Raw genomic sequence first — 25,548 nt, forward strand, 5'->3', positions numbered from 1 at the left:
TCCATGTATAAGGTAATTGTATGTAGTAAGATTTAGCGCTGCACTATTCTTTTCTCTGTACAGTTTTATAAGGTTGGTGTGTCACTTTTTGTATGCTGGCAGTTTATCTTGGTGAAACAAATTGTGCTATATTTCTTGGCGAATTGAAGAGCTTCTGGAATACGATAGAGTTTCAACTTGACCCTTTCTCCTGGTGGGGTAATAATGTCATGCTGAATCCCTGACATCCACCCAGGGAATGCTGAGAATTGTTCTTTATAGCGGAGCACAAATTCTCTAGCTTCCCTTTGCTAGGCTTTGTATAGCTTCCACTTTGTTGACCTGGGGCTTTATCAGACCTCTCCCAATGGTATATCCCAGATACTTGGCCTCCTCTACCCCAACGGTACTTTTTTTTTTTTGTAAACACAAACAGAAAATAAACCCTTGCCACGTTGGGCGTCTAACTGCAAACACAGGATCTTAACTATTTGTCCGGATACAGCCTACCGCTGCTCAGACACTTGGCATTCATACAGAGTAGCCCAGAGCCCATAGTCACACAGCCTTAATCTCACCATAGTAGTAAATGGTTGCCCCCAAAGTCCGTCCTGCACAGAAAAGCTGGTTCCAGGTTGGAGCATTCTCCCTAAGCAGCCTGGGAGGTTTATAGAGCCCAGAGCCCTTAACCTGCTACAGCTGAGCTCATTAACCCATCAGTGATCCAAACAGGCTCACTATACAGCACAAGAAAAAAACACAGTGTACAGCATGAATTCGGGACAACTATACCTCCCATCCTGGACACATCCCCTAGTTATTCCTGGCTTCCTGTCACATAATATATATATATATATATATATATATATATATATATATATATAATCTCTCTATCTAGCTCTAATAAAAAAAATTAATATATATAAATAAATAATATATTTATTAAATATATATATCTAATCTTTTAATATATATAAATAAATTATTTTATATATATATATATATATATATATATATATATATATATATATATATATATATATTTTTTTTAAATATATATATATATAATTTTTTTTAAATATATATATATATAATTTTTTTTAAATATATATATATAATTTTTTTTAAATATATATATATAATTTTTTTTAAATATATATATATAATTTTTTTTAAATATATATATATATATATATACAGTCATGGCCGAAATTGTTGGCACCCTTGATATTTCTCCAGGAAATCATGTATTTCTCACGAAACGTATTGCATTAACACATGTTTTGCTATACACATGTTTATTCCCTTTGTGTGTATTGGGACAAAACAAAAAAAGGGAGGAAAGAAAGCAAATTCGACATAATGTCACACAAACCTCCAAAAATGGGCTGGACAAAAGTATTGGCACCCTTTCACAACTGCGGATAAATAAGAATGTTACAAGCATGTGATGCTCCTGTAAACTCACCTGGGGCAAGTAACAGGTGTGGGCAATATAGAAATCACACCTGAAAGCAGATAAAAAGGAGAGACGTTCACTTAACCTTTGCATTGTGTGTCTGTCTGTGCCACACTAAGCATGGACAACAGAAAGAGGAGACGAGAACTGTCTGAGGACCTGAGAACCAAAATTGTGGCAAAATATCAACAATCTCAAGGTTACAAGTCCATCTCCAGAGAACTAGATTTGCCTTTGTCCACAGTGCGCAACATTATCAAGAAGTTTGCAACCCATGGCACTGTAGCTAATCTCCCTGGTCGTGGACGGATGAGGAAAATTGATGAAAGATTGCAACGCAGAATAGTCCGGATGGTGGATAAGCAGCCCCAAACATGTTCCAAAGACATTCAAGCTGTCCTGCAGGCTCAGGGAGCATCAGTGTCAGCGCGAACTATCCGTCGACATTTAAATGAAATGAAACGCTATGGCAGGAGACCCAGGAGGACCCCACTGCTGACACAGAGACATAAAAAAGCAAGACTACAGTTTGCCAAAATGTACTTGAGTAAGCCAAAAGCCTTCTGGGAAAACGTCTTGTGGACAGATGAGACCAAGATAGAGCTTTTCGGTAAAGCACATCATTCTACTGTTTACCGAAAACGGAATGAGGCCTACAAAGAACAAAACACAGTACCTACGGTAAAATATGGTGGAGGTTCAATGATGTTTTGGGGTTGTTTTGCTGCCTCTGGCACTGGGTGCCTTGACTGTGTGCAAGGCATCATGAAATCTGAGGATTACCAAAGGATTTTGGGTCGCACTGTAGGGCCCAGTGTCAGAAAGCTGGGTTTGCGTCCAAGATCCTGGGTCTTCCAGCAGGACAATGACCCCAAACATACGTCAAAAAGCACTCAGAAATGGATGGCAAAGAAGCGCTGGAGAGTTCTGAAGTGGCCAGCAATGAGCCCAGATCTAAATCCCATTGAACACCTGTGGAGAGATCTTAAAATTGCTGTTGGGAAAAGGTGTCCTTCCAATAAGAGAGACCTGGAGCTGTTTGCAAAGGAAGAGTGGTCCAAAATTCCGGGTGAGAGGTGTCAGAAGCTTATTGATGGTTATAGGAAGCGACTGATTTCAGTTATGTTTTCCAAAGGGTGTGCAACCAAATATTAAGTTAAGGGTGCCAATACTTTTGTCCAGCCCATTTTTGGGGTTTTGTGTGACATTATGTCATATTTGCTTTTCTGCCTCTGTTTTATATTTGTTCCAATACATACAAAGGGAATAAACATGTGTATAGCAAAACATGTGTTAATGCAATACCTTTTTTGTGTGAAATACTTGATTTTCAGGAAAAATATCAAGGGTGCCAACAATTTCGGCCATGACTGTATATATATATATATATATATATATATATATATATATATATATATATATATATATATATATATATATATATATATATATATATATACACACACACACATACACACACACACACATACATATACACACACACATAATTTTTTATTTATTTATTTAAATATAACAAACCTGTTCATTGTAATCCTGAGGCATGTATCCGGTTCTAAAATAGGCCACTGCAACCTCGTATCCATCCCTACAAAAACAGATGGAGTTCCACACGTTAGTTGTATATGGATGACCATCAAAGACAAATACATACAGCAATCCAATCTATACAGCATTACTAAACAAACAGGAGCTCGTCCCTTCATTCTGAGTACCAGACTATAGAAATACAACCAACGTATTGACGTATTGATGGCCCATAGTCCAGCTCTGGTTGTTCTCTTCTGGCTGACTTGGTGCCTTGCCGTGTTACCTATTTGGTACAAGGTCTCCTGCAGCCACTCAGATCAAATCACATTTCTTCCCTATGATACTGATATGATACTGATAAGCAAATTATCACCATGTGGGTCTTGCCTCCGGAGTTATCCTTTAGTCAGGCTAACAACAAATGCAAGGCAAGACCTAAACCAAAAACTTGTATATCCACTTAAAGCCTTTTTTGGCACTTTTTGTTTACATGTGAAAATAATTTTTTTTTGTTTTTTGCTAGAAAATTACTTGGAATCCCCAAACACTATATGTTTAAAGCAGAGGCCCTAGAGAATAAAATGGTGGGTGTTGCAATTTTTTATGTCACACGGCATTTGTGCAACGGTTTTTCAAACCCAATTTTTTTTTCTCTCTTTTTAAATACACTTTTTTTAATTTTAATGCACAAAAAAAAAAAAAAAAAAAACAATATAACAACCAATTTTTCTGGAAATAGTTCCCCACCGTTGGTGTCAGCGGCAGGAAATAGTTCCCCACCGTTGGTGTCAGCGGCAGGAAATAGTTCCCCACCGTTGGTGTCAGCGGCAGGAAATAGTTCCCCACCGTTGGTGCCAGTAGAAGGAATAGTGTCCCATCATTGGTGCCAGTGGGAGGAATAGTGCCCCATCATTGGTGTCAGTGGGAGGAATAGTGCCCCATCATTGGTGTCAGTGGGAGGAATAGTGCCCCATCATTGGTGTCAGTGGGAGGAATAGTGCCCCATCATTGGTGCCAGTAGGAGGAATAGTGTCCCATCATTGGTGCCAGTAGGAGGAATAGTGTCCCATCATTGGTGCCAGTAGGAGGAATAGTGTCCCATCATTGGTGTCAGTGGGAGGAATAGTGTCCCATCATTGGTGCCAGTAGGAGGAATAGTGTCCCATCATTGGTGCCAGTAGGAGGAATAGTGTCCCATCATTGGTGCCAGTAGGAGGAATAGTGTCCCATCATTGGTGTCAGTGGGAGGAATAGTGTCCCATCATTGGTGCCAGTAGGAGGAATAGTGTCCCATCATTGGTGCCAGTGGGAGGAATAGTGTCCCATCATTGGTGTCAGTGGGAGGAATAGTGCCCCATCATTGGTGTCAGTGGGAGGAATAGTGCCCCATCATTGGTATCAGTGGGAGGAATAGTGTCCCATCATTGGTGCCAGTAGGAGGAATAGTGTCCCATCATTGGTGCCAGTAGGAGGAATAGTGCCCCATCATTGGTGTCAGTGGGAGGAATAGTGCCCCATCATTGGTGTCAGTGGGAGGAATAGTGCCCCATCATTGGTATCAGTGGGAGGAATAGTGCCCCATCATTGGTATCAGTGGGAGGAATAGTGTCCCATCATTGGTGTCAGTTGGAGGAATAGTGCCCCATCATTGGTGTCAGTGGGAGGAATAGTGTCCCATCATTGGTATTAGTGGAGGAATAGTGCCCCATCATTGGTATCAGTGGGAGGAATAGTGCCCCATCATTGGTATCAGTGGGAGGAATAGTGCCCCATCATTGGTGTCAGTTGGAGGAATAGTGCCCCATCATTGGTGTCAGTGGGAGGAATAGTGTCCCATCATTGGTATTAGTGGAGGAATAGTGTCCCATCATTGGTGTCAGTGGGAGGAATAGTGCCCCATCATTGGTGTCAGTGGGAGGAATAGTGTCCCATCATTGGTATTAGTGGAGGAATAGTGCCCCATCATTGGTATCAGTGGGAGGAATAGTGCCCCATCATTGGTGTCAGTTGGAGGAATAGTGCCCCATCATTGGTGTCAGTGGGAGGAATAGTGTCCCATCATTGGTATTAGTGGAGGAATAGTGTCCCATCATTGGTGTCAGTGGGAGGAATAGTGCCCCAAGGGCTAGATAAAGGCAAATAACCAAGTGTAGTTTATACACAGATACTTACACATATAGGCGCTTCTTTTCATCTAAGGATCCTCTTTCATAGACATCTGTAAGACGTCTTCTGATGACTTTGATATTTCTGGAAAGCAAAAATGACCTTCAAAAGAGGAATGAACTCTGGTTGTCTTAAAGCTGAACTTCATGGAAGCAGTTAATACACAGAGAAACATACAATGGCCCTATCAAATGACTTGTAGTTCTCTCCATGCAGTCCTGGGATTTACATGGCTCTGCCACACAGCACAGCCCAGTCTGAAAGGGCAGGAGACCTGACATTTATCTGCTGCAATTAGGCAATGCTTATGGGTCTTTTCCGCTCCCCAGCCTGTGACTGGACAGTGAAAGGGGAAAGAACAGGTTGATTAGCACATCTCTCTGCCACTCTGCTTTCCCCTATCAACAGGCGTCATGCACTGCTACAACTGACTGGCTCCTTGTACTGCTTTTCCCTCCCATCAGTCTGAGCTCTGCTGTACAGGAGGCTAATACCAAAGTCCAATTTCAAAAGTCCACTTGAGATATACTTACTTTTAACAAGCGTTTATACATAAGGTGATAATTTAAACAGTGCTCTACATACCGTCCCATTCACATTGGTCCTGCCCCCGAGGAGCTTACAATCTAAGGTCCTTCGCTCACATGCATTGATACACATATTGAGCCAATTTAGACATTCATTAACCTACCAGGACTCAGGAAGGAGGAAACCAGATTAACCATATTAGACATATCAGTGTGGCTGGGTTTCCTTTTGGTTAATCTGGTTTCCTCCTTCCAGAGTCCTGCTGGTAGGTTAATGAAGCATGCTGGGGGTGCAGTGACACAGTGATGATGTCATTGCTCCTTTTACAAGGTAATAGCTGGCCCTACAAAGGCTTTTGGTGCACACAACAGTAGATTTAAAGCCTACTGAAGAATATATATTTGGGATCAGGACTTCAATATTAAAAACAAAAAAGCAAACAAAAAAAAACAAAAACACAGCAACTGTAAAATGTTACCTGTTCCACAGTTCATTCTCAATGTAACGATGATCGAAAATGTTCCTCTGCACATTCTCAACCAAGAACATGACAACAGCCCTGTGATGAAAAAGAAACAATTTAAATGGAACCTGATATGTATCTGTGTGAAAAGGCTCTGATGGAAGCAGCCACATAGGACAAATAAACTAAACCTGTTCATATCGAGTCACTGCCCTGTGTAAACCCAGCATTTCCTATTCCTGATATGAGCTGCTGTACCGTCTACTGGTATGAAAAAGTCTCCTGTTCTCTTTGTATTGCTTCCTTTGTGTGAAATCCCTGGTGATCCTGCCAGTCCCCCTGCTTTCCTATTAACCACTTGCCCTCCATGACCAGGCCATTTTATTTTTTTTTGCTATAAGACGCTGCACTACTTTAACTGACAATTGCACGGTCATGCAACACTGCACACAAAGAAAATTAATATAATTGTTTTCACACAAATAGGGCTTTCTTCTGGTGGTATTTGATCACCTCTAGGTTTTTATTTTATGCGCTCTAAATGAAAAAAGACCAAAAGTAAGAAAAAAAAAAAAATAACTATATATATATATATATATATATATATATATATATATATATATATATATATATATATATATATATATATATATATATATATATATATATATATATTTATTTAATTTTTTTTAACCATTTTTTTTATAAAACATATCTGATGAAAAAAAATAAAACTACAATTTCTTCCTAAAATTCAGGCCAAAATGTATTCTGCTACAGGTCATTGGTGAAAAAAAAAAAACAATTCCAACAAGTGTATATCCGTTGGTTTGTGTGAAAATTACCAACAATGGTATATATACTGGAATCTGTATTTATTTTTTTTTATACTGGTAATGGTGTCGATCAGCAATTTATTGTGGGACTGCGGCGGGCATTCTGACACTAACTGACACTGGGGTGGGAACTCATTAACTGCCATTGGCATCCCCAGTGACACCAATACGGTGATCAGTGCCAACAAAAAGCACTGACACTGTACTAATGGCACTGGGCAGGAAGGGGTTAACATCTGGGGTGCTCAAAGGGTTAACTATGTGATAGGGAGTGTTTTTTACTCTGTAATTTGCTGTGCATTACTACAGGACCTGCTGGTTTTTATCTCTCTGCATTGTGAACGCAGGAGGTCACTCCGTCAGCACAGGCACCAGAGATTGACGTATTTTCTGAATGCATTTTTTCTGCTGCATTCAGGAGGGCACCAAACCCACGGGATATAATAGAAGTCTATGGCAAAACGCAGCAAACCTGTGATTAGCCATGCTGCTGGCACCACTCTGGAGGCCACTAGCCGGGATAAGAGGTGGAGTGCAGTTGGTGTCACTCAGCATGGGACAGGAGCCGGAATTACAGAGGAGGAATCGGATTATGCTGCTCTTGCTCTCTACTACAGCTCCACCTTTACAAGTAGTCCCTCTGATGCTCCAGGATGACGGGTCAGTAAGCCCAGTCCGCCATCTACCAGTCACCGGGCCGAGACCTACTTATAGATCACGATCCATCGGTAGTTGACTCCCGGTTTTGGTAAAATGTGGTGGTCTGAATCAGCCTTTGACTTCCTAAACATCCTGAAAACAACAACTAAGAAATCTCCCCATACATAAAATGGATATAAAAATAATGTCTCCAGCATGCGCCAAATATCAGTTTGGGTGGACAGATCCTTTACCATCACAAGGCTCAGAGCAGACACTTACTTCTGCGAGTCGTACAGTTCCCAAGCCTTTGCAATACCGCGGGATATCCCAAGGGACGGGTCGTTTGACAGAATTTTACGGGCTTCCTCCGACTTCCCCAAGGTCCTCAGTACATGTCTAGGAAAAAAAAAATGTTGCACTGTACATAACACATCACGGCTAAAAGGGCCTATGGACGACTTTTTTTTATTTTTACAGAGTTATAATTTCATTTTATGTTGGCTGTACACTATACAATGTGACCATTTAATCACCTTTGGATTTACCAACAACTATGTGGTATGAGGGCCTACATATACAATCTATATCTGGTGTCAACAAGTAGACCTATCGATCGCCTTGTGTATAGTCAGCCTATCGAATGATCAGTGCTGCCAGCTATAGCTGAGAACATTGATCATTGTATTCTGCCAGCAGGAAAGTGTCCCTACCAGCAGAATAGGATCACACAGTCGGAAGGATTCCCTCATCCACCTCAAATGTGTGGATGGGGGAATCGGCTCTCTTTTTTTCGTTCAATCCGCTGGTTGAAGGAAAAAAAAAAAATGAATCCTGTATGGCCTCCCTTAGAGTTACCAAAAGTATGTAATATGTAGACAAACCTAAGCAATCCATTCAATTGGTATCAAAGCACACAGACCCCTGCACTAAATAGTTGATAGTGGATATAAAGGAGATTGTATAGTGTATGGCCAGCCTTAAAAGGATAAGTTCATCTTTTGGACAAAAATAATAAATGCACATTATTTTGCAGGTACAAAAATGTGCATTTATTATTTTTGTCTGGAAAGCATTGCACCAGTAATCAGTAGATGGCTGATGCCATGCAGGTCTCCTGCAGACCTGTCAGGATATCTGCTCGCCATATGGGATGTACAGGATATATGTGATGTATGGGGTGTACAGGGATGTATGGGATGTACGGGATGTACAGGATGTATGGGGTCTACAGGGATGTATGGGATGTATGGGGTCTACAGGTACGTACTGGATGTACAGGATGTATGGGGTCTACAGGGACGTACGGGATGTACAGGATGTATGGGGTTTACAGGGATGTATGGGGTCTACAAGGATGTACAGGATGTATGGGGTCTACAGGGATGTATGGGGTCTACGGGGATGTACGGGGTCTACGGGGATGTACGGGGTCTACGGGGACGTACAGGATGTACAGGATGTATGGGGTCTACAGGACGTACGGGATGTATGGGGTCTACAGGGATCTATGGGGTCTACAGGACGTACGGGATGTATGGGGTCTACAGGACGTACGGGATGTATGGGGTCTACAGGGATGTACAGGATGTACGGGATGTATGGGGTCTACAGGGATGTACAGGATGTACGGGATGTATGGGGTCTACAGGGATGTACGGGATGTACAGGATGTATGGGGTCTACAGGGATGTACGGGATGTACAGGATGTATGGGGTCTACAGGGATGTACGGGATGTACAGGATGTATGGGGTCTACAGGGATGTACGGGATGTACAGGATGTATGGGGTCTACAGGGATGTACGGGATGTACAGGATGTATGGGGTCTACAGGGATGTACGGGATGTATGGGGTCTACAGGGATCTATGGGGTCTACAGGGACGTACAAGATGTATGGGGTCTACAGGGATGTATGGGGTCTACAGGGATGTATGGGGTCTACAGGGATGTACAGGATGTATGGGGTCTACAGGGATCTACGGGGTCTACAGGGATGGACAGGATGTATGGGGTCTACAGGGATCTACGGGGTCTACAGGGATGGACAGGATGTATGGGGTCTACAGGGATGTACGGGATGTACGGGATGTACGGCCAAGCAGATATTCTGACAGGAAGCTTCAATGAACTACCACCGTGCTCCACAGTCCCGTTGTAGTTCACTGAAAACTACAAGCCCACAGCCACTAAGGTTGATGGGACTTGCAGTTCATTCATTCATGGAAGTCCATGAATGAATGACTCATCTGTCTGGGCGGAGCCTCGCACGGCCGAGCCGTTTTCAAATTTGGCAGATAGTATGGGGAGAAGTCTCCCTGTACTGTCACAGGGAGGGCGTGGCTGCAGCTATGGGAACATGTTACATGTGCCACCCTAAAGACAGGTGGAACCAAAGGTGAACTTATCCTTTAAGCCTCAAGCACACAATGAGACTATAGGAGGAATGATCGTCCGTGGTTTTTTGTTTGCTAGTTTCAGACTGAAAATGAAGAAGTTATTAAAGTTACAAAACTTCACGTATGACAGAATACAACTTCGGAAGAGATGAATTGTATTCTTTTGTTCCTGAGCATGCGCAGGTCACTCGATTTTTTTCAGGTTGAATACTGTACTGATTAAATGAACATTGTTCATTTTTCGTGCTGGTCTGTTCGGATTTATTTCGCATAAACTGTTGTGAACGGCTCTCGAAAGCCACGATCATATTATTGGACGATCGCTCCAAAAATCTGTATTTTTCGTCCGATTTTCTCATCCTGTGAACTAGGCATTAGGTATTATAGAGGCTTAGAAGGAGGCAAGCACATTAACCACTTCCTTCCCTCTAATCCCTTTCTTACTGGTGAACTGCAGGCGTCCTTGATGAGAGGCCTCCGAAACTTGCAGCGATGGTATTAATCTCAATCTGCTTCAGCGCCGTTGTCCCATCTTCTTTGCAGTCAAACATATAATCCGATCGATTGATGCCTAAAAACACAGACTAAAAACACCAAACAGATCAGATTTAGATACACAAAGTGAGAAGTGGACATACTGCCATATATGCAGGTTATAAGAATTGCTAATATACCTGTGCCAGACCTTCATGCAAAATGTGTCTGTAGACTTTAAAAAGTCGTTCGATAAAATCGTCCACCTTCATGGCACTGGAATACGCAATGATAGAAAAAAAAAATGTAAAAAAGCAACTACGCCTTTCCACCAGATAATCTGGTATATCAAGTAAGCGATGTACAATCATGCCCAAAACTTTTGTCCCCCCTGATGATGCACTACTTCACCCGGAAAACTGTTGCAATTACAAATGTTTCAGCATTCTCCTGTTTATTTCTTTGGTTGGTAGGACACAAAAAAGTGCAGAAACAAAGCCAAATCTGACATTTCATGCAAAACCCCAAAAATGGATTGGTCAAAATTATTGGCACCGTCTCAAAATTGTAAGAAATAATTGCATTGGAAGCTTGTGACGTCCTGTAATTTGTCATTAAACTCCCCTGTATCAATGACCAGGTGCTGACAATATAGAGATCACACCAGCAACCAGATAAAATGGTGAAAAATGGACTCCACCTTTTTGTTGTGTGTCTTTGTGTGCCACATGGAGCATGGAGAACAGAAAGAGCAGCAAAGAATTGTCTGGGGATTGGAGAACAAAAATTGAGGAAAAGCATGGACAATCTCAAGGTTACAAGTCCATCTACAGAGATCTTAATGTTCCTGTGTCCACTGTGCGCAACATTGTAAAGAAATCTACAGCCCATGGCACTGTAGCTAATCTCCCTAGACGTGGACAAAAGAGAAAACTTGATCAAAGATTGCAACAAAGGATTGTTGTGAATGGTGGATAAAGAACCTCGATCAACTTCCAGACAAATTCCAGCTGACCTTCAGCCACAGGGTACAACTGTGTCGGCTCGCACTATACGTCACCATCTGAATGAAAAGGGACACTACGGTAGGAGATCCAGGAAGACCCCACTGCTGACACAGAAATATGGTAGGAGATCCAGGAGGACCCCACTGCTGACACAGAAATATGGTAGGAGATCCAGGAGGACCCCACTGCCGACACAGAAATATGGTAGGAGACCTAGGAGGACCCCACTGCCGACACAGAAATATGGTAGGAGATCCAGGAGGACCCCACTGCCGACACAGAAATATGGTAGGAGATCCAGGAGGACCCCACTGCTGACACAGAAATATGGTAGGAGATCCAGGAGGACCCCACTGCTGACACAGAAATATGGTAGGAGATCCAGGAGGACCCCACTGCTGACACAGAAATATGGTAGGACACCCAGGAGGACCCCACTGCCGACACAGAAATATGGTAGGAGACCCAGGAGGACCCCACTGCCGACACAGAAATATGGTAGGAGACCCAGGAGGACCCCACTGCCGACACAGAAATATGGTAGGAGACCCAGGAGGACCCCACTGCCGACACAGAAATATGGTAGGAGATCCAGGAGGACCCCACTGCCGACACAGAAATATGGTAGGAGACCCAGGAGGACCCCACTGCCGACACGGAAATATGGTAGGACACCCAGGAGGACCCCACTGCTGACACGGAAATATGGTAGGACACCCAGGAGGACCACACTGCTGACACAGAAATATGGTAGGACACCCAGGAGGACCCCACTGCTGACACGGAAATATGGTAGGACACCCAGGAGGACCCCCCTGCTGACACGGAAATATGGTAGGACACCCAGGAGGACCCCACTGCTGACACAGAGACATAAAAAAGCCAGATTGGAGTTTGCCAAAACTGACCTGAAGAAGCCAAAACCCTTTTAGGAGAATATGTTGTGGACAGACGAAACTAAATGACAGCTTTTTGGTAAAGCCCATCAATCTACGGTTTTCAGAAAAAGCAATGAGGCATTTAACCTCCCTGGCAGTCTGATGTCAGTATTTTTTAATCCAAAGCGATACATTGTTTTGCATGGAAATTTGTTTTATATTGTAGGTTTAGGAATAACTCACTTAAAGTCCAAAACAAGAGTCTAGTAAACATCCCGGGTATGAGAAAGTTTGAAACACGAAATCAGAAAAATTATAAAAAATAATCTTATAATAATAAATTTAATTCAATAATGTAATCTGGGCAGCACAGTGGCTAAATGGTTAGCACTTCCGCCTGGCAGTACTAGGGTCATTGGTTCGAATCCCAACCACGCACCACCTGCCTGGAGTTTGTTCTCCCTGTGCCTGCATGGATTTCCTCTGGGTACTCCAGTTTCCTCCCACACTCCAAACTCATGTTGGTAGGTAAATTATCTCCGGTCTAAATTGGCCCTAGTATGTGTATGTATGAATGTGAGTTAGGGACCTTAGATTGTACACCCCTTGAGGGTTAGGGGCTGATGTGAATGTACAATATATACATGTAAAGCACTGCGTAAATTGACAGCACTATAAAAAGGTACCTGTAATAATAATCAATCCAAAAACATTGACATTTGTCCAAACAAGGATGCAATATTAGTTTAGTAAACCTCCCTGGTACGAAAAATTTTTAAACATGGAACTGCACAAAACTCTGACGTCACAATCAGGACAATGGAACCTGGTTTCCTTTCTGATTTTCCTTCCACGGTCATCTCGCTTCGAGCAACAAACCACGCACATCCTAGTAGGTGCGGACTTTTTCTCGGTTGTGGGATGTAGTCCATGAAGTATCGACCAGTCAGTCGTTCTGGGTTGACAAAGCCAACAGTTGGTGGGATATAGTCCATGAAGTGTTCTGGGTTGACAAAGCCAACAGTTGGTGGGATATAGTCCATGAAGTGTTCTGGGTTGACAAAGCCAACAGTTGGTGGGATATAGTCCATGAAGTGTTCTGGGTTGACAACGCCAACAGCACGTCGACCTCTATTCACAGCCGTTGATGGTGTTTGGTGGTTTACAAAGATACGTTCGCACTTTTCCAACTGAAGTCCGAATGAATCGCAGTAACTCTTTTTTTTTGGAGCAGAATGTAGGCATTCCACAAGCATTGGTCAAGAAGATGCCTGAAGATATTCTTGTAGTACTTTTTTGCTGTTTCCTCTTTGCTGGGTAGAATGTCATTGCTTGGTCGGCTCTGTCAACACCTCCCATGGTGTTATTGTAGTCTATCACTACTTGTGGCTTCAGGATTTCTGTCCCACCTTTTGTGCGTACCATAACAGTGGAGGTATTATGAATCGTACCCATTAGGCGCACATCTTTCTTGTCACGCCCTCGCAGTGCCACCACTCCGGACGTCCGGCGAGACGGACGTGTCTCGGCGAGCTCCTGCTCCCCCGGCCCCAATCCGCTGCCATCTGGGCGGCAGCGGACCCTGACGGGGGCCCCACGACCCTCCGGTCCCTGTTCGCCAGCCAGGGAAGGCCACTGGACCTTTCTCCCGGAGCTCCGGGACTTGCGGCCTACCCGGCACCTGAAGCCGCGGCCTCGATTTCTGGCGCGGCCGACCAGGATCGCCGGACATCAGCCCGGACTACTGCCACTCCGCTCCTCGGTCCCCGCCGATCAGGGGATCACCCCTGCGCCCCTACCGCTGCCATCAGGGCCCATCCGGGCCCCTGTGTCTGCTGCCGAGGTCCCCACCAACACCCACAGTCACTCCGTCCCTCCAGCGGTTCGCAGCAGCCTGAGGCCTACCGCGGCACCCGAAGCCGCGGTGTTTCCTGCCAGCCGTGGCTGGAATCGCGGCGGGAATTGCGGCCGCGGCGGGACGCCTCCGCTGCTCCGGGAAGCTACCACCACCACCAACGGTCCTGCTAACCCAGGAGGGTTCCACCTCCACCCCGACGCTCCAGGACACCAGGTACTTCACCAGGGGCGCCCACTACCCACCAGGGAGCCCAACCACCATCACACCGCCAGCCTCCAGGGACTCACTCACTCAGGGATCCCACCATCCACCTGAAACCCCAAACCACCAGGGACCCTAAGCCACTATCCCTCCAGGGATCGCTACTACCCCACCAGGGATAGCACGGCCACCATCCCATCGGGGATCCCCTGCCCACCACCCCACCTGGGATTACCAGCCAGCCACCACACCAGGGACCGCTCGCCCAGCACCCTGATTTCCGGCACGCTATTCCCTCTGGCGACGCCCCGGCGACTAATGGCCCACCACGACCCTTGAAGCCGCGGTCTCTCCTACCGGCCGCAACAGATCACGGTTGAGCACAAACCACGCAGGGCCGACGATCGCTACCGCAACGCCCCGCTCGACTCTGATGACGATCCTTCAACACCTTCAGCGCCTCACGACGCCGAGCCCTCAGCACCCGACGCCTGGCCTCAACAACCCCAGTCACCGAGCCGCCAGCATCACCAGTCGCCGTGCCTACCATCACCCCCAGCCATCGCACCCTACGACCCCTCCACTAGCCGAACCACCGTACCCACTGAAGACATGCCACAGCACCCATGGTCGCCAGCTTACTGCACCCACAGACTGCTGCCAACCAGCTGCCGCCCTCCACCCTCACTCTACCCCTACAGAAGGACTCAAATGACTCTCCCATGGTAACACAGATTCCCCACACACCTTGCCCTGACCTGTATCCCTTCACCTCCCCTGACCCAACTGTCACCGCACCCACCCCAACATGCCTCCTGCACTCCTCCTCCTCATTTTCCTCTCCACCATCCCAAAAATCGCCTCCCTCTACCCGCCTACCCCCCCAAAACAGCTCTACATTGCCCCTTCACTACGGCACTCACCACCTCCTCCTGCTACTCCACTCCCCCGTCGACCCACGTGCCACCACTATCAGACCCACACGCTTCTACACTTCCCATTCCCATGCCACCTTCCTCACCCTTCTCCTATCTGCTGGGGACATCTCCCCGAACCCTGGCCCCTCGCCACCTCACCCCTCCTCTAGGGACCCCCCTGCTCCCGCCAGCTGCCGTAACCCCCTCAACCTCATATCTGTGCCCCTTCTCCCCGCATCCATCCCCCCTCTCTCGGTTGCACTCCTGAACGCCCGCTCGGTCTGCAACAAACTTACTGCCATCCATGACCTCTTTATCTCCCGCTCCCTTAACCTCCTAGCCATCACCGAAACCTGGGTACAGGCCACTGACTCCACCTCCCCTGCGGCACTCTCCTATGGAGGTCTCGTCTGGTCCCATTCACCAAGACTGAGCGGTCACAAAGGTGGTGGGGTCGGCCTGCTCCTATCACCGCTGAGCACCTTCCAGGTCCTCCTTAATCCTCCCTCCCTAACTTTCTCCTCCTTCGAGGCTCACTGCATCCGGCTCTTCTCACCCACCCCCCTAAGGATCGCAGTGATCTACAGGCCTCCCGGATCCATACCCCGCTTCCTGGATGACTTCGCTGCCTGGCTTCCCTTCTTCCTCTCCTCTGAGCTACCAACCATCATCCTCGGGGACTTCAATATCCCCATCAATGACAACAGCCCGGCTACTTCCCAATTCCTCCACCTAACCTCCTCCTTCGCGCTCACACAGCACACTCAATCCTCCACCCACATCATTGGGAACACCCTGGACCTCGTCTTCTCCCACCTCTGTACCCTCAACCAGTTCTCTAACACCCCCTTCCCTCTCTCCGACCACCACCTCCTCACGTTCTCCATCTCCCCTTCCCCTAACTCCCCCCCCCCAGAGCGCCAAACCATCACCAGCCGCAACCTTCGCAACCTGAACCCGGCCCCCCTCCACTCAGCTGCCGACCGCCTACACGACAGCATCCTTCCACTGTCTTGTCCTGACCTAGCCACTAACACGTACAACGACTCACTATCAGCTACCCTAGACTCTCTGGCACCCCTAACCACACGCTACATCAAACCCAGACCGCTCCAACCATGGCAGAACGACCACACTAAATGCCTCAAACGTCGCAGTCGTGCGCTGGAGAGACTATGGCGCAAAACCAGGTCCCCCCGTTCATTCTCCCTCTACAAATCTGCCTTCCTCACTTACACCTCCTCCCTCCACGCCGCCAAGCAGGCTTACTTCGTAAACCTGATTAACACCCTCTCCTCCTGCCCTCGCCGACTCTTCTCCACCTTCAACTCCCTGCTCTCTCCCCCCCCCTCCTCCACTCAGTACCTCACTCACCGCCCACGAGATTGCCACTCATTTCCACAATAAAATTGATGCAATCCGTCAGGACATAGTCAACTCGCAATCTACCTCCCCACCTAGCCTCCCCCCCCCTATCTCCCCCTCATCTCTTCCCTCCTCTGACCTCGCAACCGCACTGCCCCCCTCCACACCCAAGACCCCGCTTACCGTAACCCCACCAGCTCTGCACTCCTTCAGCCCCGCTACCACTGAGGAAGTCACCAGGGTCTTCTCTGAAGCCCGCCTCACTACCTGCCCCCTAGACCCTATCCCCTCTCGACTCCTCCAGTCACCCCCCTCTTCCCTCATCTGCTCCCTCACCCACATCTTCAATCTCTCCCTCTCTACCGGCGTATTCCCCTCCCCCCTAAAGCATGCGCACATCACCCCCATACTCAAAAAGCCCTCCCTGGACCCCTCTGACCCAAACAACCTCAGACCCATCTCCCTGCTGCCACTCACTTCCAAACTCCTGGAGCGCTTAGTCTACAACCGCCTAAGCGCCCACCTAACTGACAACAACCTCCTTGATCCACTACAGTCCGGCTTCCGTCCCCTACACTCCACCGAAACCGCCCTCCTCAAAATCACCAACGACCTACTTACCGCCAAAGCCAAAGGCGACTACTCTGTCCTCCTCCTCCTGGACCTCTCCGCGGCCTTCGACACAGTTGACCACCCCCTCCTCCTTAATAAACTATTCTCCCTTGGCATCAGAGACACCGCTCTCTCCTGGTTCTCCTCTTACCTATCCCGACGCTCCTTCAGCGTTTCCTACAATGGTGCCACCTCCCCTTCCCTCCCCCTCTCTGTTGGGGTCCCCCAGGGCTCTGTCCTTGGACCCCTTCTCTTCTCCATCTACACCTCCTCCCTTGGCAAACTCATACACTCCCACGGCTTCAACTACCATCTCTATGCTGATGACACTCAAATTTACCTCTCCACCCCTCACCTCACCTCCACTTTCTCCGCCCGCATCAATCACCTCCTAAACGACATCTCTGACTGGATGTCGCTCCATTTCCTCAAACTCAACCTCTCCAAAACCGAGCTTCTCGTCTTCCCTCCTGCCCGCGCCCCCCCCCCCATCCTATCCATCACTACTAACATCACCACCATCAATCCCGCCCCGCAAGCCAAAGTCCTTGGGGTCATTCTGGACTCTAACCTCTCCTTCCAACCTCATGTCAGATCACTGACAAACACATGCAGGCTCCACCTCCGCAATATCGCCAAAATACGCACCTTCCTTACCCCAGACACCGCTAAACTACTTGTGCACTCCCTGATTATCTCACGCCTTGACTACTGCAACTCCCTCCTCACCGGCCTACCCCAGTGCAAACTCTCCCCGCTTCAGACCATCCTGAACTCAGCTGCCAGACTCATCCACCTCACCAGCCGCTCCACCTCTGCCACCCCCCTCTGCCTCTCCCTCCACTGGCTCCCTATCGCCCAACGCATCAAATTCAAACTACTCACTCTGACCTACAAAGCCATTCACAACACTGCCCCTAACTACCTCACCGACCTGATTCCCAAGTACCACCCTACCCGTACCCTTCGCTCTTCACAGGACCTCCTTCTATCTTGCTCCCTGGTCTCCTCCTCACACGCACGTCTGCAAGACTTCTCCAGGTCCTCCCCCATCCTCTGGAACTCACTACCCCAATCCATCAGACTGTCACCTTCCCTTCTCACCTTCAGGCGCTCCCTGAAAACCCACCTCTTCAGGGAAGCCTACCCCACCCTCACCTAACTGCTGCTCTCCTTCATTCCTCCTACCACTCCATCCCCCACAGCCACTTCCTCCTGTACCACTACCCCCTCCCTCCCAGATTGTAAGCTCGAAAGAGTAGGGCCCTCTTACCCCTCGTGTGCTGTTCGTAGCTGCTGTAATGTTTCATGTATTGTCCCCCCCTCTATTGTACAGCGCTGAGCAAACCCTTTGGCGCTATATAAACTCAATGTAATGTAATGTAATGTAATGTAATTTTGCCTGCCAGGCAACCATTTCTCCAGTCTTCAGCTTCCTATTGCCAAACATTGGCGGCATGTCGAGCCAGTTAGCCGTAATGGTTCCATAGGCATCTGTTTTGTTTTGCAGAAGAAACTCAAAGTTCAGGAGATGTATAAAAGTTGTCGGTTTTTACGCAATAGCCCTGATTTCGCAATGGGTCAATTACTGAAAGAACGGAAGATGTTGCCATTCCATAGCTGTATTTTGGATTGAATTTAGTTCCTTTTCCAGTGTATATGACTGAATTCCAAATGTAGCCAGTTGACAATTCACATAGCATGTAGGATTTTATGCCAAAACGTGCTCTCTTTGATGCACCCAGCTGAGCCTTCCCTTGTAGGCCATTAGACTTTCATCTATGCTGATATCTCTTTCTTGCACATAGCTCCGTTGGAAATTCTTTAGAATCATTTGAGATACTTCCCAAATTTTCTTTAGTTTTGGTGCAGGATGAGTATCTTCGTCAAATTCTTTGTTGTTTTCAAAGTGCAAAAATTTCCAAATTGCTCAGGCACGGAAGCGCCCGTTTGTCCCTTTTCAGTGGGTTCGGGACAATAGGACTACTATGATGCTCAATGAGTATCTGTAACGACTCCCAACGGAAATTCTTGAAAATATGGGAGCCGTGGTTGCAATATGCTTTTCCCACGCTCCCCCAGGCTAGTCTGGGGTTGCAATATTGATCGGTGTTGGCGTTCTTGGACCCCAGCTCTTGGTCTTGATATCTTTTTCCTTTTGTACTCCTCTTTCCTTTTCTTGTTCTGTTTGTTTTTGGTGTGGCGGTGGATAGCTGCCTTTAGTTTGAGTTACTATCGGAGTTATACTAATGTTTTTGTCATTTATGTGCCATTGATAGCCCCTGCGTGGGCGCACCTTTTGCTCGGTTGGTGTTAGAGCACTGTTTTTTTTATGTGCAATTGATAGCCCCTGCGTGGCCGTGTTTTGTTGCTCTTGTCTTAAACTGTTTAGAAATTAATAAAAACATTGAAATACAAAGTGTAAAAATTTAATGATCAGGGAAAATCTGTACTCTGACAGGACCGTGCCAAAGAATGGAGTAGCAAGTAATTTATTGGTTGTCCAATACCACTTCTGCAGGGGTTTCCCCACCACTCCCTGAAGTATTATTAGGCCGAGAAATTTCCAAATGTCATCTTTGGTCACTGGTTCCCACTTTCTACTTCTTGAAAACCTCAGACGCAGAGTAGCCAATTGTTGTTCTTGGTACCGGTTTGCCTCAGTAACAATTTTTTCAATAACCTCATTGGTCAGAAATAATTGTAAGTACGCCAAGGGGTTGTCATGTTCGACGTCTACCTTCATACCAGGTGCTCCAGTAAATAGGAATCTTGGGGGCGCTGCCTGATCCATACCACAGTCAATAGTGCATCAAGTTCGCACATCACTGAGCTCAGTCGCAGAATCGTCGCTGTCCTCACTTTCAATGTCTGATGACAAATTTCCCCACAAATCACTGTCGCTCAATTCTGCAAGTGATTCTAATTCACGGTCGCTGTCTTCTAGCTGGTCCAAAACCGCTTTTGGCATACAGGGATGCTTTTTGGATGCCATGGCAGAAAGAACGGTCAAAGTACAGGCATGGCACTGGACAAAGCACTGGGGACAAATCTGAAGTGAAATGGATTGATACAGTAATGTAATACTAATATATTACAATGTATTGTGTGTGTGACATTGTAACTTTTTTGAATTTCCCAACGGTTCTGCCCCCCGTACGTCCCAACGCTCACAGAGAACGGAACCCGGAATCGGCCATAGGACATGGATGGGGACGCAGGACAAGGTAAGCACTCAAGGGACTGCTGCACTGTAATCCCGAGTGTTGCTCGGGGTCACCGCTTCTGTTACTGAAAGTTAACCCCGAGCTACACTCGGGATTACCGCCAGGGAGGTTAAAGAAAAGAATATAGTTCCTACAGTTCACATGGTGGGGGGGGTCACTGATGTTTTGGGGTTGCTTTGCTGGATGTCTTGACCATGTGCATGGCATTATGAAATCTGAAGACTACCAAAGAATTCTGGGGTGCAATGTAGGGCCCAGTGTCAGAATGTTGGGTCTCCGTCAAAGGTGATGGGTCTTCCAGCAGGACAAGCTCCCAGAAATGGTTTCAGACTAAGCGCCGGAGAGGACTGAACTGGCCAGCAATGAGTCCAGATGTCAATCCCATAGAGCTCCTGTGGAGAGATCTCAAAACCCTTCCAATCTGAGGGACCTAGAGCAGTTGGTGAAGGAAGAGTGCTCCAAAATTCCAGTAGAGAGGTGGAAAAAACTCATTGATGGTTACAAGAAGCCACTGATTTCAGTTATTTTTCCAAGGGGTGTACTCCTAAATATTACATTGAAGGTGCCAACACTTTTGTCCAGTTCATTTTTGGGGTTTTGCGTGGAATGTGTCAGAGTTTTGTTCAGGCTTTTTGATTCTACACTTTTTTTGTGCTATACCAATACAAACCACAGAAATAAACATGAGAATGCCGAAACATTGGTAATTGCAACAATTTTCTGGGTGAAGTGGTGCATTGTCTGACCGAAATGCAAGGGGGACAAGATTTTTGGCCATGACTGTTCAATTCAGAATCCGTTAAGAATTCAGCAATTCCATTACATAAGATCTGTTTGGATCCTACAAGTTACAACACTTGGAAATGATTATTTGCAAAATGACCACAAGACACAACAATCTTATGACAGAAGAAAAACCTCTTTTTTTTTTTTTTTTAAGGTCTTCAAGCCTATGGCAAGCACAGTTGCACAGATCTACAACACAGTCCCCGTGCATCAGCATTCCACAGATGAGGGATGAACAAGAAAAAAAAAAAATGTTTAAATGTCCACAGTGCAATGGAAATTTTACTGTACTGACCACATTCAAAATGTCAATTAGTATGAGTTGTCAAAGCAGTCCGTCACCTCATTAAAAAGAACCTTTCACCCCAAAAAATTATTTTGTCTCCTATGTGAAGAAAAAAAAAAAAAAGTTAAAAAAAATAAATATATTTTTTAATTGTAAAAAATTAAAGTTACACCCTAGCATATAAAATCTCTCCCCCAAAATTTTTGAGGCACTCTGGAGGAGTGGGCGTTCCTAAGTAGACTTCATTTGCATACCCTAGGTAACATGTGATAACGATCCTCCATGATTGAAAGTACAGAAATCAAATGAATGAATGAATGAATGGGGCGGGCCAGGGACAGTAAGGCTGGGGAGGAAAGGGCTGGAGGACCATCCAATATCATTTATAGGTATAAGTTGGCAAAAGGGTTGGTCCAGGCAGCATGCAAAAATGTGCTCAAATATACCTGGCGAGTGTCTGTTCCAGGAATGTGGGGTTCTGACTGAGCCGATCCACCAGGAGATTAAAATCTTCCTGTACAGACTTTGCTTGTTCAAAGAGGGATCTGGGCACTGGGGAAGGGAGCAGAGTGAAAGGGGCAAAGTTCACAACCTAAAAAACAAAAATAATATAAAGCATAATAATTCAAAAACATTTCCCCAACACACCCGAATACAGGATATTTTCCTGTACTCATGTCCCTACACGATTCTCTGCTACACTCCCCCTTCCTCCATCCATGACCCAGAGGTCTTAGCTTCTAACCAAGGTATTTAGTTACCCTAAATATTTTTTCCCGTGTATTTTATAAATCACAGTCTCTATCATTTTGCTTGAGACACCCCCCACCAAGCCAATACACATAAACACATACATCCCATAATAGTTTGCTCCCAAGCCAGACACACAATAGAACAATGGGATGCAACCACTTAACATCAAACAATCAACAACCCCCCACCCCAATATTAGGACAGATCACCCTGTACCTCTAATGGGCACAGGGTGACTTACACATAATATAGGGATATGGAGAGCTGAGACAGGGGTCTCCCCACCTCTCCAAAGTGAGCTGTGTTCCATGGGCCCCCCACCCAAAGAGACTACCGTCACACTCACAAAAAGCAACAGGGGTAGAATTCCTGCTGTAGCTGCGAAGCAAAGCATGGCTTCCTCTACAGCTAAAGGGGGAGTGGTTGGTGGTGAGAGGTGAAAACGTGGCTCAACAATGGAGTTTTACCGCCCCTAAACCACTAACGTGAACAAGCCCTAAATCTGAATGTTGGTTGATAGCAACACTTTCCTTTGAAATACTCGTTCTAAAGAGGGTTCATATACTGTACATTGTGTTGTATATGTGAACAGACATCACTTACATCGGAAGAGTTCGGACTCTCCTTTGTCCTCATAAGAACACCCTGCAGCAAGGCGAAATCTACAGCGATGGGCGCCACCTCCTCTAGCAGCTGTGCGTTGCTGAAGACGTCCTCCCACAAAGCAGACATTTTCGAACTGCAAACCACAGAACATATATATATTATTTCGATGATCGGTAAAACAATGAAAGATCCATGGCGAGAAGACACTAGTGTCCAGAAAACTCCATCAAAAATATATTTGATTGGACAGTACTATTCCAAGGGATATATAGAAACCCGTGTTTTCCCATGAAGGGCAAAGCGAAAAATTCTCCCTCCACGATATCACCTACTAACCTCTCTCATTCTCCCACCATTGGTCGGCAGCTGGAAAGAGAAGTCACCTTGTGTAAGGTACGTGTCCCTCAAGTCATTGCTCACACAGGGCCATGGATCCTCCCCATGTGACAGTGCTGGTGTCTGGTGATAGGCCCAGGGATGTCACATGGGAGAAATGGGGCTGAATTACTTGCTCTTCCATACCTGGAAGTACCGGGCATTTTCTACGCTCTTGGTGGGTCAACAGAGTACTGGAGGAGTGAAGGAAAGGAAAATACGGGCTACAGACAAGAGGGTCATTACAGTGAACCTGTTGCTTTGCTCTTCAAGAGGTTTGTCCCTCCAGGATTAGCTCTGTCAACAGAACCTAAAAAATCAAAAACGAGCTTGTGTACCAAAAGTTGTGAAAAATTGTCATATAAAGTAGGGCTTAAAATTTCAAGTCCTGAGCTACTAGCCAGGCCTTAGAGTTACTCGCCACCAACAAACTCACACACAGACACCTGTACACACACACACAGACATGTACATACACACAAATGTACACACACGCAGAGAGACACATGTAAACACACACACACACACACGTACATACACACACACAGAGAGACACATGTAAACACACACACACAAATACAGACACATGTATGCACACACAGGCACGTACAGACACGCATACACACAGACACCTGTACACACACACACACACAGACATGTACATACACACAAATGTACACACACGCAGAGAGACACATGTAAACACACACACACACACATGTACATACACACACACACAGAGAGACACATGTAAACACACACACACACACACACAAATACAGACACATGTATGCACACACAGGCACGTACAGACACGCATACACACAGACACCTGTACACACACACACACAGACATGTACATACACACAAATGTACACACACGCAGAGAGACACATGTAAACACACACACACACACACACACAAATACAGACACATATACACACAGATACATGTACACACACAGAAATACACATCTTCCCTCTCCTTTTCTCTCTCTCTCCCCCCCCACCCCTCTCTCTCCCCCCCTCTCCTCTCTTCTTCCCCTTCTCTCTCTCTCTCCCCCCTCTCTCTCTCTCTCCCTCCCTTCTTCCCCTTCTCTCTCTCACCTCTCTTCCCCCCCCCCCGCTCTCTCTCCCTCTCCTCTTCTTCTTTCTCCCCCCCTCCCCCCTCTCTTCCCCTTCTCTCTCTCTCTCTCTTCCCCTTCTCTCTCTCTCTCTCTCGCTCTTCCCCTTCCCCCCCCCCCTTCTCTCTCCCCCCCTCCTCCTCCTCTCTCCCCCCCTTCTCTCCCCCCCTCTTCTCTCCCCCCCCCCCTCTTCCTTTCTCACATCATTTGGGGCTGCACACAAACACCTTCTCCAAGGGCTGCTGATCTCCAGGCAGCAGGAAGGGGGGTTGCAGCCCCCATATGATCTGTCAGTATAGGGAGGGAGGCAGGGAGATCCCACAGAACACAGCACAGCTCACCTGCTCCGGGCTTATTCCTCTCCGACACTTCTCTCCCTGCTCCAGGCTGTCCCCTGGTCCCGGCTCATCAGCAGCTGGAGGGGGGGGTACAGGAGCATCACTCTGCAACTGCCGTCCCCCGCATCGATTCTCCTGCTGTCCGGGCCACTGCAAGGGTACCGGTGCGACCCCTCTGCTGGTGGCCCTACATGGCTCTGTCCGCCGCTGCCCAAAAGGTCCCTTCTTCTGGGGAGCGGTGCCTCAAGGTAGATACGCCCCTGCCCTGGGGGACACACTCGCCCCCCACCACAATTTTCGCTCGCCGTTGGCGAGTAGGCGAGTGGAAATTTCAAGCCCTGATATAAACTATAGCTGCAAACACACCGTCAGATCATTTTTGTCATAGTATGGTAACATATATAAATATGGTGTTGCACTATTCAAAACTTAAAACAAATTCTTAATTATACAACACAAACTAAATTTGAAATCCCCAAAAAAGTCCTTTTGTGTAAACATTGGAGGATTTTTTTCACCTTAAAGTGGAGCTCCACCCAAAAGGGGAAGTTCCGCTTTAAGGACTGCTCCCCATTAAGGATTAGCACCTTTGGGGGGGCGGGGGAGCGGGTACCCGAATTTGACAGGTACCCGCTCCCACTTCCGGTCCAATCACCTAGGTGATCGGAAACGGAAAGTGTCCCCCCCTTCCTTTAGTCTTTTGGGTCACGTAACAGGTCCCAG

The 25,548-nt window shown here is 46.6% G+C and overlaps 1 protein-coding gene across 2 annotated transcripts in view; it reads right to left on the reverse strand.

The window, feature by feature from the left end:
- Nucleotides 1-23,155, reverse strand: part of LOC149428241 (glutathione synthetase-like) — a 35,152-nt gene extending 11,997 nt beyond the window's left edge. The window contains exons 1-8 of one of the 2 annotated variants that reach the window (XM_089667565.1): nucleotides 22,987-23,155; nucleotides 22,077-22,182; nucleotides 10,694-10,769; nucleotides 10,464-10,603; nucleotides 7,901-8,017; nucleotides 6,159-6,239; nucleotides 5,159-5,236; nucleotides 2,978-3,044 (exon numbers count right to left, since the gene is read on the reverse strand). In XM_089667565.1, coding sequence (XP_089523691.1) covers nucleotides 2,978-3,044; nucleotides 5,159-5,236; nucleotides 6,159-6,239; nucleotides 7,901-8,017; nucleotides 10,464-10,603; nucleotides 10,694-10,769; nucleotides 22,077-22,182; nucleotides 22,987-23,140 — 819 coding nt within the window. In that variant the 5' untranslated portion in view covers nucleotides 23,141-23,155. Of the gene's footprint in view, nucleotides 1-2,977; nucleotides 3,045-5,158; nucleotides 5,237-6,158; nucleotides 6,240-7,900; nucleotides 8,018-10,463; nucleotides 10,604-10,693; nucleotides 10,770-22,076; nucleotides 22,223-22,986 lie in introns of both variants that reach the window. The other variant, XM_089667564.1, reaches the window with a different exon arrangement.
- Between the last annotated feature and the right edge of the window lie 2,393 nt (nucleotides 23,156-25,548).

This window comes from Staurois parvus, unplaced genomic scaffold (assembly GCF_062004578.1).
Source record: "Staurois parvus isolate SC_StPar_1 unplaced genomic scaffold, SC_StPar_1.0 ptg003373l, whole genome shotgun sequence".
Classification (NCBI taxonomy): Eukaryota; Metazoa; Chordata; class Amphibia; order Anura; family Ranidae; genus Staurois; species Staurois parvus.